General features: G+C 55.9%; 2 protein-coding genes across 5 annotated transcripts; both read right to left on the bottom strand.

The window, feature by feature from the left end:
- Window positions 1-7: 7 nt before the first annotated feature.
- Window positions 8-7,477, bottom strand: NAGLU (N-acetyl-alpha-glucosaminidase). Its single transcript, XM_042916997.1, has 6 exons — window positions 6,977-7,477; window positions 5,499-5,646; window positions 4,638-4,784; window positions 4,365-4,450; window positions 3,131-3,387; window positions 8-1,962 (listed from the first exon to the last, which is right to left on the bottom strand). Exons 1-6 carry the CDS (start codon window positions 7,357-7,359, stop codon window positions 752-754), a joined length of 2,232 nt encoding a protein of 743 aa, XP_042772931.1. The 5' UTR covers window positions 7,360-7,477; the 3' UTR covers window positions 8-751.
- A 2,705-nt stretch (window positions 7,478-10,182) lies between these two features.
- On the bottom strand, window positions 10,183-14,677 carry LOC122207157 (40S ribosomal protein SA-like). Of its 4 annotated transcripts, none has more exons than XM_042917001.1 (3): window positions 13,563-14,677; window positions 11,480-11,621; window positions 10,183-10,844 (listed from the first exon to the last, which is right to left on the bottom strand). In XM_042917001.1, exons 2-3 carry the CDS (start codon window positions 11,544-11,546, stop codon window positions 10,285-10,287), a joined length of 627 nt encoding a protein of 208 aa, XP_042772935.1. In that variant the 5' UTR covers window positions 11,547-11,621; window positions 13,563-14,677; the 3' UTR covers window positions 10,183-10,284. The 4 variants fall into 4 exon arrangements, with proteins under 4 accessions (XP_042772935.1, XP_042772936.1, XP_042772937.1 ...); XM_042917002.1 differs by lacking the exon at window positions 13,563-14,677 and adding an exon at window positions 12,719-13,167; XM_042917003.1 differs by lacking the exon at window positions 13,563-14,677 and adding an exon at window positions 12,137-12,165.
- Between the last annotated feature and the right edge of the window lie 1,263 nt (window positions 14,678-15,940).

The raw sequence follows: 15,940 nt of genomic DNA, 5'->3' as shown, positions 1-15,940 counted from the left end.
CGGAGGGGCGCCGGGAATGCAAGGCTTGGGTCTCTGAGCTCGAGAGCCCCTGCTCTGACCCGCCTAGGGCATGCCCACCCCTTGTTGTGTCTCCAGCATAATCTCAAGGCTGAGCCCTCCCGCCAGTCTGGGGCCTGCTCTCCCCACCCTTTATCTTGGTCAAAGCAGAGCTGAGGCCACTCCTGGGCATACCCCTTCTTCAGCTACTGGCCAGAGGGAGGGCAAAGTTTGCAAGCAGATGTGGGCTCGCCTGTGGGCACTGAGTGCCCTGGGCACCCTTCCCCTGTGTGTGCCTCTGTCCCACAGGGACAACGATAGGTTCCAAAGTTTGCTGCTGAGGGTGTGAAAGTATACATTTTGGGGAGGGCATTATCAGTTCCAAGGTCAGGTGTCAGTATTATGTACAGGGAGGCTGAGGCAAGGGGGCAGAGGGAAATGGCATCCACACCAGTGTCCATGCTGTAGCCGGGAGTCCTCCCAGCCATCTCAGTAGTGACGTTTGGACAGATAGGCCCAGGTGATTCACCAGTTTATTAAGTCGTATCAAAACAGTACTTTGATCCCAAATTTGGAGTGGGGGAGGAGAGCAGCTCACCTCCCTCTGCAGTTGCCAGGCTTGGTCCCCCAGCGGGCCTTGAGTTCCTCTGCCCAGGCCTGGGGCCCTCCTGTGATGCTTGTCTAGCTCCAGGCCCTGGGAACCCGCCCAGGCCCGGAATTCGGGAAGAACGCCGCCCAGGGGGTGGTTAATCGGTCACAAGGAGCCAGCCACCAACCGGGGGTAGTATCTGAGGAAGAGCTTTTTGGCCAGGTCCACAGTGTCACCGTGGGGCTGGCTAGGATACCTTTGTGTGCTGAGGACAAAGGTCTGCTCCAGCTGGAAGGCATTCTGGTCAAACTGGTGCTGTTGGAAGGGAACGCCTCGGACCAGGCTCTCCACCAGCATCTCCATGAAGAGCCGCCAGCGCGGGGTATAGTAGTCAGCCACCAGCCCCGCCAGCTGCTTGTTAGCGTAGTCCAGGATATTGCCCTCGGGCCCCCACAGGGTCAGCTGGTAGCGGCTGTTCTGCTCATAGAAATGGGCCTCGGCCTCACTGACGGCCGCTGCCCGGGCCTGCTCCAGCCAACTGCCCAGCAGGAAGCGGCTGTCACTAGCCAGCACCTTGTCCAGCGAGGGCAGAAGCTCGTAGACCAGGATGCCCGCCGCCCTCAGCAGGGGAACCAGCTCCTTGTTCAGGTAGGCCGTCCTCGCCTCCCCATAGTACAAGCTGACCAGCTCCTGGGCCGCCTGGCGAGTGACGTCCAGCAGGTCGTAGCGGAAGGTGGGGCTAGTGGCCAGGCTGGGAGTGGTTGTTAGCAGCAGCCGCCAGGCCTCAAACACATCTGATCGATTGTACCAGACAGTGGTAGTCATCTTCAGGGACGGCCTCCTGACCAGGGGGCTGCGATTATGCCCACTGCAGGCCTCACCAGAGCAGTTGTAGACACTCCTGAGAAGTAGCCTCCAGGCGGCCTCCGTATTTCCGTGGGAGACCCCATACCGACGGGCCGCAAAACCAGTCACCCAGGCCTCCAAATCTGCCACTGGGTCCTTCCGCCAGCCCAGCTCCGCCATCAGGGCATAGACCACTTCGTTCTGGCCAATACCCTCCGGGGCCATGCCTGTACCTACCATGGTGGAATTGGGGAAGAGGCGGGCAGCGGCAGGACCTCGGTTCACGGCCTCCAGGGCCCCGAACAGACCGTGGTTGCCCCCAAAGTTATGCAGCATGCACCAAATAAAGGGCTGGCCCTGGAAGGAGGCTGTACGGATGTACACAGGCTGGCTCTCAGCAAACAGGTCCAGAACCAAGAGGCGGCCACGGGGTACGGCCCCCAGCACAGCGCTCACCTGGGCAGGCCCCCAGAACTGGGGCTGGTGCTGGAAAAGCCAACCTTGGAGCAGCCACACGGCGTCAGGGTCCACTGTGGTTGGGGCAGGGGTGGAGAGACAGAGAAGAGGGCTGATGAGAGGAGACGGAGCAGGGGAACATTCACCCCATTCTACAGATGAGGAAACAGGTCCAGAGAAGTTAAATGACTCTATCACGGGACACTCCTTCCCGTCACCCCCAGCCCACGGGGCACAGCATCCCACACAGCCTTCCCATCTGGAAGCTCCTCCTCCCAGCTAGAAGCTCCAGGGCAGTGTTGTCCAGCTTTATGAAGCATCAGAATTTCCCAGAAGACTGGCTAAAACGGATTCCTGGGCCCAAGCGCAAGTCATTCTGATTCAGGAGAATCTGCAGACCTGACAGGCTCTGGGGTGACGCTGATGCCGCCAGTCCTGGATCACGCTTGGAGCAGGCGCTCACTCTCAAGGAAGCCGGAGCCAACGGGTTCCCTTCCTGGCTGACACAGCCCACCCACCCCTACCCCCCGGCCATTCCCGACCTGGCCCCTCTCTGCCCCACCCCTGCAAGTGGCAGGAAGGAGCACTGGGTTCACATCTGTGCCCCAGGAGGAGCATCCACCGGCTTTGAACACATCCCCTAACCTCTGGCCCGCGTTACCTACCTCAGCCCGGAGGCAGAGGCCAAACAGAACGTTTTCAATGGCCAGCACTTAGTGACTTTACTCTGGGCCAGGCATCATTCTACTTACGAGGGAGCCTCATTTAAAAATTTTTTTTTAATGTTTATTTATTTTTGAGACAGGGAGAGACAGAGCATGAAAGGGGGAGGGTCAGAGAGAGGGAGACACAGAATTGAAACAGGCTCCGGGCTCTGAGCTGTCAGCACAGGGGCCCGATGCGGGGCTCGAACTCACGGACCGCGAGATCGTGACCTGAGCCGAAGTCGGCGCTCAACCGACTGAGCCACCCAGGCGCCCCACGAGGGAGCCTCATTTTACAGACGAGGCAACTGAGGCACTGGCAGGGAGGAAGTGGCAGCGCCAGGGCTGGAGCAGGCTGTCTGGCTCCAGAGCTCACCTCTCCACCACAGTGTGATTAAATGAGATGGTGTGTGTGTGCAAAAGTACTTGGTAGACCATCAGGTGATGTGAGTCAGTGCGACGGTGTTGTTCCCAGTCTCTTTTCCCACCCCACCGAGCTGTGCCACGCCTCCCCTTCCCACCTCCCCTGGCACCGAACCTGTGACCATGGCCTGGTAGACAGAGGCTGTGGCTGAGGCAAGGTAGGAGGGCTCCGAGGAGGGGGGCTGCATCTCGTTGAAAGTGTCGGCCCCGTAGATGTGGTCCGTGCCAAACTCTTTGGTCAGTTCCCGCAGGAAGAGGCTCCCAATAATAGGGAATAGAGGATCTTCCGGAGCCAGGAGGAAGGAGCAGGAGTAGGAGCAGTTGAAGTGTCCCCAGCTGCCCAGCTGGGTGACATTGACTTGAGGGAACACCCTAGTGGCGGGGGGCAATCCAGACATTTACCGGAGGCTGATGTGGTATCCGCGGCCAGCTCACTAGCTTCTCTGCGGTTCCTGGAACCCATCCCAGTTTCTCCTGCCTCTGTGCCTTTGCACATGCTGTGCCTTGTGGCCGGAGTCCTTTCCTCCTCCCTCCCTGCTTATCTAGCTGGTTATTCCTTTGAGTGTCACCTCATCTGGAAAAGCTTCTGCTGTCTCTCCCCCTCCCATGGGCTGAAACAAGCAACATTCAGCTTTTCAAGATCTGGCCCAGTGCTGAGCCCTGGCTTCCCCGCAGAGGCGGCCCAGACAGAGAAGTGGGCCCATGTGTATTCCTGCCCTTATCCCTGCCCTGTCTCCCCCTGTCAACCTGTCACCCAGCAGGGGCAGAGCACATCACACGCCTTTGTCGCTGCATCCCCAGGACCCAGCACTGAGCCTTGTCTGACAAATGTCTTCTGACTGTATGAATGAGGTTCTGGCCACCCAGGCGGGAGGTGAAGGGGTGGCCAGTAAGGCCAGCAGCATGCACTAAGCCCTGTGACAGTCGTGGGAACCAGGTTGTCATGGGCATGAAGGAGGTGGTAACCAATGCTGAGGGTCCCAGCAAAGCTACCTGAAGGAGGGGAGGTCTCGGCTGGACCTTGAGGAATTTTCCGGTCACAGCAGGGGAAGAGTTGGTAGCACAGAGAAGCAGAAAGGACAGAGAAGACTGGCGCACCCCAAGTGTCACTAAATAAGAGGTGCCACTTGCGAAGGCTGTGCCGAGCCACATATACTTTACAAGTAAGGAAACGGAGGCACAGAGCAGTCATGTAATCTGAGTCCAAGTTCATGTTGCTAGTCGGTAGCAGAGCCAGGAATCAAGCCCACGCCTACATCCAGAGCTTCAGTTTTTATTTTAATTACGTCTTGCAGGGAAGAAGAAATTTCCTCTCTGAGCCGAGCAGGGGGTGGGGGGAGGAACCTTACCTGGTGATAGCCTTGGGGACATGTCCTGCAAATGCAGGTAACACTGGGGTCATGCCGAAGGAGCGCATCCGGTCCAGGATCCGATGCTGGGGACAATGGAGGGGGAGCTGGTAGGCATGGCCCTGAGGGCGTAGGTCCTCACTCCCCCAGGGCACACAGAGTTCCCCTCAAGGCCCAGTTAAGAGCCCTGAGGCTGGCCAAATACCACCCTCCTTGGCCCCTGACTCTCTAGCACTTTCCAATTCTGCCCCCTTTCGTTCTCCGTCCTTTTACCTGTAGGTAAAGCTGTTTGAGGTGCCAGGAGCGGGGCAGGGGGCCACCCCAGGTGTGCAGGTTGCCCATGCGCCCCCAGGCCAGGAAGGCAGGGCCAGTGAAGTACTCATCGATCTCTGACTGGGTCAGGCCCAAGGCCAAGTATACCTGAGGAGGAGGGCGATCCCCACACATGAGTACACACAGATACATTCATCTCCATTCATTGATTCATTCATTTCACAAACATTCATCTCTTCTCTGTGCTGAGCCCTGGAGTTACTAAGACAAAACGTGACCCTTGGCAGGAGCCCAGAGTCCCAGAGAAACAGACCTGTGAACAGGTGAGTTTACTAATCTGTCAGCCTTGTCGCCAGGGTGAGGTGAGGCACAAAGGGGCTCTCCCCAAAATGGGGAAGGGGCCTTAGAAGGCCTCATGGAACGAGGCTGGCTAGAGTGATGGGTGAGGCCAGCTCCACAGGGGCCGAAACGGGGCCCAGTGCAGCCAGAGCCCTCAGGGCCCAGGCACAGAAGCGCCCAGGCTGGGGACAGCCCGAAGGGGACAGGAGCTCCTGAGTGTGACAGCAGCAGGTCTCCGCCAGATTTGCACCTCAGAAAGGACGCGGCTGGAACTCAGGAGCCAGGAGTCCTGTTCAGAGGCTCTTGTGGGGAAGAGGGTCATTCATTCTTGTGTGACTGGGGCCACGAATAAGGATAAAGAGCGCTCCTCTGTGTTTTGGCTCAGAATAGAAGCCTGTTTCCAGAGGGCTGGGGCCACCGTGCACGCCACGGACACTTCTGAAGCCTTTAGTCTGGGTACCAGACGCTGTGCTGTGGGGGAGGCAGGGACACAAGGGGAAGGAGGATGTGGTGGGCACGCACCCGCTGCCAGATGGCCTCCTGGCCGCTCCAGGCCAGTGCCAGGTTGATGCCATTCAGTGCCATCCAGTCCAGCTCCTTCTCCCAGCGGGCCCAGTCCCACCACACGAAGGAGTAGCTGTGCGTGCACACATTCTGATAATAGCGGTACCTGCGGGCAGGGGCATGAGCCGCGGCATGTCCCTGGGGGCAGTGGGGATGTCCCCCACCCCCCCACCCCAGATCTAGCCCAGAGGGGAGGGGTCCCAAATGTAACCCCTCTCCTGCTTCACTCCAGGACCCACCCCAGGTGGAGTTGAGACTCGGTACTGAGGCAGGAGGGAAGGGAGACTCAGGTGACAAGGTGACCAAAGTACAGCCATTTTGGTTTTAGGCTGACCCTTAATCTAAAAGTCAGCAGGTCATAAAAAGAGTCACAAGACCCCACTCCCTCGGGCAGTAAAAGCCACAAAGGCTGGACATTCTTAAAACTGCTCCTTATGGGTAAATCCACAACCCAATCACAACCCTGAAACAATGGAAAAGCTAACCAGCCAATGTAAAGGTTAAAGCCAAAGTGAAAGAGGAAGCCTCTCCCTATATGGATAGCTAATTTAAAAAAACTTATAAATCCCTTCGTTAGAAGCAAAGGGGTGTGTGTGTCGTCCCACTCCTCTGGGAGGAGAGATCCCTACTTTGTGAAGTAGCACCTTTCTTCTTGACTTCCTAAGTCTTTGTCCCTTTCTCTAAACGGCTCGCTCTCGAATCTTCCTCCCAAAAAGCCAAGAACTTTCTTGGCGAGGGTCCTGAGACCCTCCCATTTGGGGCCTCGGACTGTGGGCATCAGTACGGGAGCTTCCTACGTGCCCCCGACCTGTAGCCAGGCAGGTATCTGGGAGAGCACAGCTGACCCTTCTAGAGCCCCCTTCACCGTGTTTAAGTGCTCTATGGCAACACCGGTCCCTATCCTGGAATGGGGGGGCGGGTCTCTCTCCCCACAGTCTAAAGGGGAGACAGATGAGTGAACACACGACCTCCCTGCGGTGGGACAAGCTCCAGAACGGAGGCTGCGAGGGAGTGGATACCATTCCTCTGTGGTGCATCTTCCAACAGAAGGTGGGGAGGGAAATGACTAGCGTTTTTTGGTCACTAATTATGCACCACAAATTCTACCCCCGTCACCGTGCAAATCCTCACAACCAACACTGCGCGGTAGAGGTCATTACTTCCACTTTTCAGATGAGCCAGCCGAGGCTCTGAGAGGCTAAGTGACTTGCTCAAGGACACACACGGCTTTGAGAGGCAGAGCCTCTGGGATCTGAAGCCAGAGCTGTGCCACCCTAAGGCCTGCGCTACGTTCAGTCTCGGTCGCTGCGGTAGCGACCGGGAGAGCGCGCGGTGGGGCGGGGACTCAGCGAGGGGCGGCGCCCCGGGACGGGAGGCAGGTGCCGGCAACCGCGGGGGGGGGGGCGTGGAGCCCGGCGGGCGGGCGGGCCCCGTACCTGTTGGGCGTGGCCTCGGTCAGCTCCTCAGGCACGGCGGGCAGCGGCTCGGGCAGGCGCAGCTGAGAGCCCGACCAGGCCACGTGGCAGCCGCAGAAGTCGCGCAGGTAGCGGTGCAGCCCCGCGGCAGCGGCCACGCCGGTGGAGCCGACCACCCGCACTCGCGCCCCGGCGCCGCCGCCGCTCAGGCGGTAGGTGTCCAGGCCGGACTCGGCCGCCAGGGCGCGCTCCACCGACACCGAGAAGGCGGCCGCCCGCCCGGGCCCCAGCAGCCGGGCCAGCAGCTCCCGCACGGCCGCCGCCTCCCGGGCCTCGTCCCCGGCCGAGCTCCCCGCGGCGGCCAGGAACAGGAAGCCCAAGACCCCAGCCACAGCGGCCCCCATGGTCTGGCGGTCTCAGGCTGGCTGCGGCCCCACCGGGCATCCATTGGGACTCAAGGCTAGGGGCGGGACGACCCGCCGTCCAATCAGCTGCGGGCCTCAGGCCACGTGGCACAGAAGTTAGTGCACCAGGAAGCTCGGGAGAGACCGCGCTTCCGGGTCCCGGACCAGCTCCCGGAGGGTGTCTTCTGACCGGCCGCACGTGGTGCGGGAGCGCGTGATTCCACTGTCATCAAAAGCCCGGGATGTGATCGGCTGCCCTTCACGAGCGCCAAGGCGCCGTTGTATCTGAAGGGCTTTCGCATGCAATTCACTGTCCTTACGTCCGGGCAACTGTCCACAACAGATATTTTTATGTGGGGTTTTATTTTGTAGCAGGCATTGCCACCCTTCTCTGGGGGAGACCTAGAAACCAAACACTCACATAAAGATCTCAATTACAGTTGTGAGGCTGTGAGGAAATACAAAGGTACCCGACCTAACGCTTCCACACTTGATCTTAGCCAAAAGGCTGAGAAGCGATTAAGCCTAAAGCTTCTAAAAGGAAGTGACATTTAATATGAATTAAATTGGAATTGACTAGGAAAAGAGAAGAGAGAATTTCGGGCAGAGAACATGTATATAGGAAGACTGTGGAAGGGTAAAGAAAGCTGGGCAGATTTGAGGAACTAACTAAAAATTCCAGAAGTTGGAGGAGAAGTGGGTCATGTGAGCCTGGTCTGGCTGTGGTGGGGCAGGGCCTGGTGGGTGAGTTAAGGGCTCTCCATTTGATCCTTAAAGGGTAGCTGCAGCAGGACAGGTCAGGAGTTACCTTCATTTTACATATTGGAAAACTGAAGCCAGAGAAAGGATGTGACTCGGACAAGCTCAGTAACCGATAGGAGAGCATGTCCAGGACTAGAACCCAGACCTCCTAACTCCCAGACTAGCGTTCTTGCCACCGTTCCCAAATGATGCAACTTTTCAGGCTGCCTTCCTGGGCAGGATGGGGTTGGGTGGGGCTATGTGGTGGCAGGTAGAGATGGGGCCTTTAGGAGGACCACACTTTCTGAGAGGATTCTGGGTCCTTTTGGAGGCAGATGTAAGTTTTTCCAGATTGTCAGGCGGGAGTGAAGCAGCTTAGAGAAAGGGGAGGGGTCAGAGGAGAGTTGCCAGCCCAGAGAGAGAATCCAGAGTCTGGACCAGAAGAGAACATGGGAGTCCACTGAGCTTGCCCTTTTCCTCTGCCACCTGCCTGGGCACAGGCACAAGCTGCAGTCCCCCTGCCTTGTTCCCAGCTCAGCCAGCAGCCTCTGCAGGAGGTGCAGCCCTGCTCCCAGTCACTTCCTAGTGTCAGGAGGTTCTCACCCTATCCCAGGGAGCAGCTCCAAAACCAGCCCAGAGAGATGTGCCCTCATGTGGCCCTAGCCTATAGCCCCCCAGGCCCCTGTCCACTACCCCCCAGAACCCACACCCTCCCCCCCCCATTCTCCCTCCAAACATTCCTTGCTCTGGATAAGACTTGTCAGACTCTCCTCCAGCATTTCTAGATCTTAGGGAACACAAGCATTGGGGGAGTTGGGCTGCAGATCGTCAGGATTCAGCGTGCCTCTCTGTGGGGTCTGGGTCCACCTCTCTGTGGGGTCTGGCGGGGGTTGCTGGCAATGGCCAAAGATGAGGGACACCGTCCACATTCAAAGCCTGAGCTCATGGGTGCTGGGCAGGAGCCTCACTGATTATAGTGGACATGTCACACTGTCTCTTTGCTCATCTTCCCCACCAGGCTGGGAACTCTTTGAGGACAGTAGGGGGCTGGATGAAGAAACTACGCTACATCGACTGGATGAAATATCAAGCATTTGCTTGAAAGAAAAAAAAGATGAGGAAAATGTGTGGTGTTGATTCAGGATGTTCTGCAGACTATACATACATAGTTCTATATATAGTTTAATTACAGTGGGTATAGCAAACTCCCATTTGTGTTTTATTTTATTGTTATTTTTTAAACTTTTTTTCAATGTCTATTTTTGAGAAAGAGATCGCAAGCGAGGGAGGGGCGGGGAGGGGGGTACAGAGAATCTGAAACGGGCTCTGTGCTGACAGCAGAGAGCCCAATGTGGGGGCTCTAACCCATGAACTGCAAGATCATGATCTGAGCCGAAGTTGGACACTTAACTGACTGAGCCACCCAGGTGCCCCGCCAACATTTTTGTTTTGTTTTAAAAAAATTTTTTTTACGTTATTTTTGAGAGAGAGAGAGAGAGCAAGTTGGGGAGGGGCAGAGAGAGATGGAGACACAGAATCCAAAGCAGGATCCAGGGTCTGAGCTGTCAGCTCAGAGCCTAACACCGGGCTTGAACCCGGGAACTGTCAGGTTATGACCTGAGCCGAAGTCAGATGCTTAACCGACTGAGCTACCCAGGCACCCCGACTTTTTTTTTAATGTTTATTTATTTTGAGAGAGAGAGAGAAAGTGTGCAAGTGTGAGCGGGGAAGGGGCAGAGGGAGGAGAGAGAGAGAATCCCAAGCAGGCTCCACACGGCCAGTGCAGAGCCCCACATGGGGCTCGATCCCACAGTGAGACCCCAGCCAAACCAAGAGTCTGATGCTAAACTGACCGAGCCACCCAGGCACCCCTATTTTCCCCAACTTTTAGAATCTGAAGGGCAGCTTGATGGCTCAGTTGGTTAAGCATCTGACGTTGGCTCAGGTCAGGATCTCATGGTTTGTGGGTTCGAGCGCCACATTGGGCTCTGTGCTGACAGCTCAGAACCTGGAGCCTGCTTCGGATTCCGTGTCTCTCTCTCTCTTTCTGCCCAACCGTGCTCACAATCTCTCTCAAAAACAGATATTAAAACAAACAAACCCAACTGTTTATTTTCTGTCAACCTTATTTCTTTTTGTTTGCCTTTGTGGAACAGTAGCTCAAGACCACTCCGTGGGTTGTTCCTATCCATTCAGTGGCCTGAGCAGTGGGAGCCGCAAACCAGTCTTTGGTGGTGGCTGGGCGCCCCAGTCTTCGGCAGGGAACTGCTGAGTGGACCCAGAGCGCACCAGCACGCCTGCAGACCAGTCTGCGACTTCCGGTGGAGTAGCCGTGAACTCAGGAGCTTGAGCCGTCCGTTTACCCCGAAAGTCCTCCTTGGTCACAGCCTTTTCAGCAGCGGCCTGCGCTTGCTTTTCCATGTCTTCACGATCTCTGTAGAAGTAGAGACCAAGCATGACGTGGCTCTGGGGAGGCTTCCCGGATCTGGATGGGGAAGGTTCCAGAGCGAAGCGGCCAGCAACAGGGGTGGCCCCTGCAGCACACTTCAGCACGGCTCGCTGGTCAGGACTACTGGACGATGTGACACTGACACCAGCTGGGTTTTCAATGGCAACAACGGCATGAGCTGCCAGTGGAAGTTTCTCTCCCAGGTTCTCTTCGGATTTATGATGGAGATACCATTCGTCCCCTTTCCTTTTGTAGATGTACGGGAAGTCAGGGTGGGTGCCACCTAAGCGGGCTCCTGTTGCAAGAAATTTGAGGACATCCTCCTCCTTCATTTGCGGGACATAAAGGGCTCCGGACATTGTGAAATTTCCCTTTAAGTTACGACAGGAGCGCAAAACAATGCCCGTAGGGACCCCTCCCTGGGTGTCCCGGAAAGCTCCCATTTGTGCTTTAAAAAAACGAAAGGGGCGCCTGGGTGGCTCAGTCGGTTAAGCATTCAACTCTTGATCTCGGCTCAAGTCATGATCTCACAGTTTGTGGGTTTGAGCCCTGTATCGGGCTCTGCACTGACAGTGCGGAACTTGCTTGGGATTCTCCCTCTCTGCCCCTCCCCGCACTTGTACTCCTTCTCTCAAAATAAAATTTTAATAGGTCATGTAAACAGTGGTTGCTGTGGGTGGGGCACTGGGACTCTCAGGGTGGGAGGAGGACTTTTGTAACCGGGACTTTTGTACTGTCTGATCATTTTCCCATGACACATTTTATTTTTCAATTACTGTGCGTGGAACAAGTGAGCTGGGCTCTCCGCTCTCCATCTGTCTCCTCTTTTGTTCTTAGCCAGCCTGACCTTCTGCCTATGCACCCCAGAATACCTCCAGGGTCACTTATCCCTTTCTGCCTAGCTGTCACAGCCAGCAGGATCCCACCTACCTTCCGAGTGAGGAGGAATGGGTCCTTCCTTATCTCGCCACCAGGGGACAGCCCACACCCAGGACATGCCTGGGGAGCTGGGAGAGCAGGCAGGTCATTGAGAATCTGAGTGGAGCTCCGATGTCCCTTCCACACAGGGTTCCTGGGGGCAGAAAGAGGCGCAGTCCCAGTGAAGGACAGGACGGGGAGTAGGATCCTGAAAATGGCTATGGCATTGTCCCCTAGCGCTATAACACCAAGCTGGCCCATAGCCACTCTCTCCCACACTTGTTCCATGACCTCAAGATGAGGAACATTCCCTGAACAAAGCACAGGCTCACTCAGCAGAGGTCTGGGGTCCAGGGATTCCACATGAAGGGGATCAGCATACAGGGCATGTCCCTTAAAAACAGAAGCAATGGATCCATCCTGCTTCCCACCAGTACCTAAGGGCTCCTGGGATTTCCCACACCCTCCATGGCCCAGGTCCTGGTCAGTCCATCTTTAGCTGGCTGGGCGGGAGGCGGCGCAAGACCAGGAGACCCCAGCAGTTCCGCTCAGCCAATGACCTGCCAGCTCAGGTCTTTTCCGCCTGGGCAAGGGACGAATTTCTCCCTGGGGAAGCCCTAGGTCTCCCGCCCCCTGCCCCATTTTATTGATATATACCAGAAAGTTTACCAATTTAAAGCATGCAACTCAGGGGCGCCTGGGTGGCGCAGTCGGTTAAGCGTCCGACTTCAGCCAGGTCACGATCTCGCGGTCTGTGAGTTCGAGCCCCGCGTCAGGCTCTGGGCTGATGGCTTGGAGCCTGGAGCCTGTTTCCGATTCTGTGTCTCCCTCTCTCTCTGCCCCTCCCCCGTTCATGCTCTGTCTCTCTCTGTCCCAAAAATAAATAAAAAACGTTGAAAAAAAAAATTTAAAGCATGCAACTCAATGAGGTTTTTTTTTTTTTTAAAGCAACTTCACAGTTGTGCAACCATCGCTATTGTCTAATTTTACATTGTTATCATTCCCTGCAAGAAAACCTGCACCCCTTAGCTGTCACTCCCATTTTGATCCTGCCCCAGCCCCATCCAGAGCCAGTCCTAGGCTAGCCCATCCACTGTCTGGTGTCTACAGACTTCCCCATTCTGGACATTTCACACAAACGAAATCACCCAATATGTGGTCTTGTGTCTGGCTTCTCAGCGTAACGCTCTTGAGGTTCATCTGTGCTGCAGCCCGTGTCAGTTCTCCGTTCCTTTCGCTGTGGAAGAGTACCTTTTGTATGGACGCACCACCCTCTGTTCGTCCATTCACCAGCTGACGGACATCTGGGTTGTTTCCATCTTGGAGGAATGAACGGTGCCACGATGAACACTTGTGCCCGAGTTTGAGCACATTCTTTTTTTTCCATTTTTCTTGGCTGGAGATGTAGAAACCGAGTTGCTGGGTCGTAGGTTAATTCTGTTTAACATTTTGAGGAACCGCCAGACCGCTTTCTGAAGGAGCTGCACCATTTGCACTTGTAACTGTCCCTTCCCAATTACCGCCTTTCATGGCAGGTTTGATGTGGCAGATCCCCTTGTGGTTGACCCGTGGCTCCCTAATGATGCCGAGTGTCATTCCCCGGGCTCACTGCTTACTCGTGTTTTTCTTCCTAGAAATGCCTTTTCAAATCCTTTCGTTTTTTAAATTAAGGAGTATTTTTTACCTTTTATTTTTTAAGATTTTATTTTAAATTTATTTATATTGAGAGATAGAGAGCGCAAGTGGGGGAGGCGCAGAGAGAGAGGGGGAATCCCAAGCAGGCTCCTTGCTGTCAGCACAGAGCCTGATGCGCAAACTCTCGAATCTGTGAGGTCGTGACCTGAGCCAAAATCACCCAAATCAAGAGTCGGATGCTTAACTAAGCCACCCAGGCACCCCTAAGATTTTATTTTTAAGTAATCTCTACACCCAACGTGGGGCTGGAACTCATGACTCCGAGATCAAGAGTCGCATGCGCTTCCCACTGAGTCAGCCAGGGGCCCCTAATTTTTTTTTAAACCTTTTAAATGAAGGTATTTGTCTTTTTGACTGAACTGTAATTCTAGATACACATCCTTTATTAGATAGGACTTACAGTTTCTCCCAGCGTGAGGGTTGTCGGGGTTCTGTCCCTTAAAGCACAAAAGCTTGTCAGACCAAAGCCCATATCTTCTTTTTATCTGTTTGCTTTCGGGGTCTACGAAAAATCATCGCCTAACTTATGGTCATGAAGACATTTTCCTTTAATCTCCCCTAGGAATTTTAGTTTTAACCCTTACATTTAGGTCTATGACCCACTTTGAGTTAACCTACACACATAGTGCGAGGGCTCCAGGCCAAAGTTGTTCTTTTGCACGTGGATACCCAGTTGTACAAACACTTGTTGCAGACCGTTCTTTCCACACTGTATTGTCTTGGCCCCTGTGTGGAAAATTGATCGGCCATAAACAGGGCTTATTTCTGGACTCTGAATTCAATTCTATGCCATTGATTCCAAATATCTATTCTTAGTAAGCCTCCCTTTTGAGTCAGTAACAGAGCAGAGGCTAAAAAACTCATCCTGGACTGTTCGCACAAGGAGCCAGCGGGGGGTGATGCACCCAAGAGCCTATTCTGGGGCAGGTGGCCTTTCGGGGAAGAGAGGGTTCGAAGATGGGGGTGGGGGAGATAAGGAACACGAAAGGGTGTTCCTGCCCCTGCTCACCCTCCTGGGGCAGCAGTTGTCGGCCCGCTGTCCACGTTCCCGTGCAGCCCTGTCCTGGAGGTCCCAGGAGGCATGGAGAGGGAGGGCGAGCGAGAATGTGGGTGCCTTACATCGCAGTTAGGAGGGAGCCAGCACCCTCCCAGCCCACCCTGCCTGCTGGCTCTTCAGCTGCCTGCCTGCCTGCCTCTGCACCTCACAATCGCCCGCTGCCTGGAGGAACACGACGCTGAGCTTCCACTCACACCAAGGCCAAGGGCATCAGGGCTCAAGATAGCCAGGCTACTGAGTCCTGGAAAGCACACTTGGAGTAGAGGGAGAGGAGGGCAGGCAGATGTCCAGGCTCCCCCTTCCCCCGCTGTCTGGGTGGGTAGTGTGGGAAAGGGGGGTGAGGATGATCCCCTCAAGTCCCTTCCCCACCGAAGGCAGGATCTGCAAAGCTGCTGGGATCGAGGGAGGGGAACGCGCCTGGGAAACCTGAGAGGTGACAATTTCACAAACGGCCCGGCCGGGCCACTGCAGCTGTGGCCTCTGATCACAGGAAAGCAGACACGCTGGAGGAGGGGCAGGGGCGTGCAACACGGGGCACAGGGACAGACAGCCTCCCTGGTAGAGTCAAACACACTTTATTCAGCACGGGAACGTGTGAACAGAAGGGCCTCCGGCAGGGTTCCGGACAAAGAGCTCTGAGGCAAACCCTGCTGTAAACAGAGCAAAGGGCATCATGTAAACCACCAGCCCGGAGGGGAGGGAATCTGCACAAAGTCGGGGCAGGTCACACTGGCCAGCACATGGTGAAGCGGGGGTGGGTGACCCATGCCCAGGAGAGTCGTGAGCAGCTCTAAGTAACTCAGAAAAGCCAGGGTAGGAGGAGGGCAGGGGCCTGGCCAGTTCAGGGGATTATCTCGACCACTGAGGGCCACAGGGTTCGATTTGGCTGAAGCAGCCCGGGCTGCTGTGCCAACACATGATTACAAGGCCCTGAGAGCCATAGCCTGGCATGGGGGGGACAGGAGAGGTGGCCCTTGGGGGTGCTCACCATCGGCCCACAGGGCAAGGCTCTCACAACCAGGGGCACTGTGGCCCTGGCGGTCACCTCCAATCAGCAAACTGTAAATGGCACCGACCTTCCCTGCCCAGGACCCCGCTCCCTTGACTTGGGACCCCAGTGGAAGTGGGGAGGGGCAGTGGAAGGCAGAGCAAGGCAGGTCCGTAGGCAGAACCACCTCTGATGACTACAGTCTTGCCCTCGAGACTCACGATTAGGGGTGGGGAAAGGTTGTGGGGTCTGCACCCAGAAATAGCCTCTGTCTGAACCGTGTGCCCAGAGGGCATGCTTGTGGCAGGGCCCGCACATGGCCTGAGAAGCAGCAGCCAACCACAGCAGGCAGCCAGGACCTCTGTTTGGGTCACTCCCTGCTGTGCTGTTACACCGGGTACAAACAGGAGCAGGGGGAAGGAGGGGATTCTGGGAAGGAGGAGGAGAGGGTGCAGGTTAGGGAGGTAGTGTTGGGTATACCCTGGGACTCTTGGGAGTGACAGGGAGAAGCCATGCACGATGGCACAGCTGGGTCCAGCTAAATTCCCGATTAACAACTGCTCTGAAGGCCAGAGGGATAGGCAGAGAACAGAAGTGCCCTCTTCCTGGACCCGCCCCTGCTAACCCAAGAGTTGGGTATGTTCAAGAGCACCCCTACCCCCAACCAGTGACTAGAGTGGCAGGAACAGGAGGCTCAAAGTCTGAGTGTGGATGTGAAAGGTGCTTCTTCCAT

This window comes from Panthera leo, chromosome E1, assembly GCF_018350215.1.
Source record: "Panthera leo isolate Ple1 chromosome E1, P.leo_Ple1_pat1.1, whole genome shotgun sequence".
In the NCBI taxonomy this organism is placed as follows: domain Eukaryota; kingdom Metazoa; phylum Chordata; class Mammalia; order Carnivora; family Felidae; genus Panthera; species Panthera leo.
The sequence above is the reverse complement of the archived record's forward strand: the minus strand, read 5'-3'. Positions and strand labels throughout refer to the sequence as shown.

Excerpts from the sequence above, each read along its gene's own strand:
- LOC122207157 (XM_042917001.1), bottom strand. The coding sequence starts at position 11,546 with ATGTCCTGGGTGTGGGCTGTCCCCTGGTGGCGAGATAAGGAAGGACCC. Across the intron at positions 10,845-11,479 it reads CATTCCTCCTCACTCGGAAG|GAGCCCGCTTAGGTGGCACC; the intron begins GTAGGTGGGATC and ends TTCTTGCAACAG.
- NAGLU (XM_042916997.1), bottom strand. The coding sequence starts at position 7,359 with ATGGGGGCCGCTGTGGCTGGGGTCTTGGGCTTCCTGTTCCTGGCCGCC. Across the intron at positions 5,647-6,976 it reads ACCGAGGCCACGCCCAACAG|GTACCGCTATTATCAGAATG; the intron begins GTACGGGGCCCG and ends CCCTGCCCGCAG. Across the intron at positions 1,963-3,130 it reads CTACCAGGCCATGGTCACAG|TGGACCCTGACGCCGTGTGG; the intron begins GTTCGGTGCCAG and ends CCCCAACCACAG.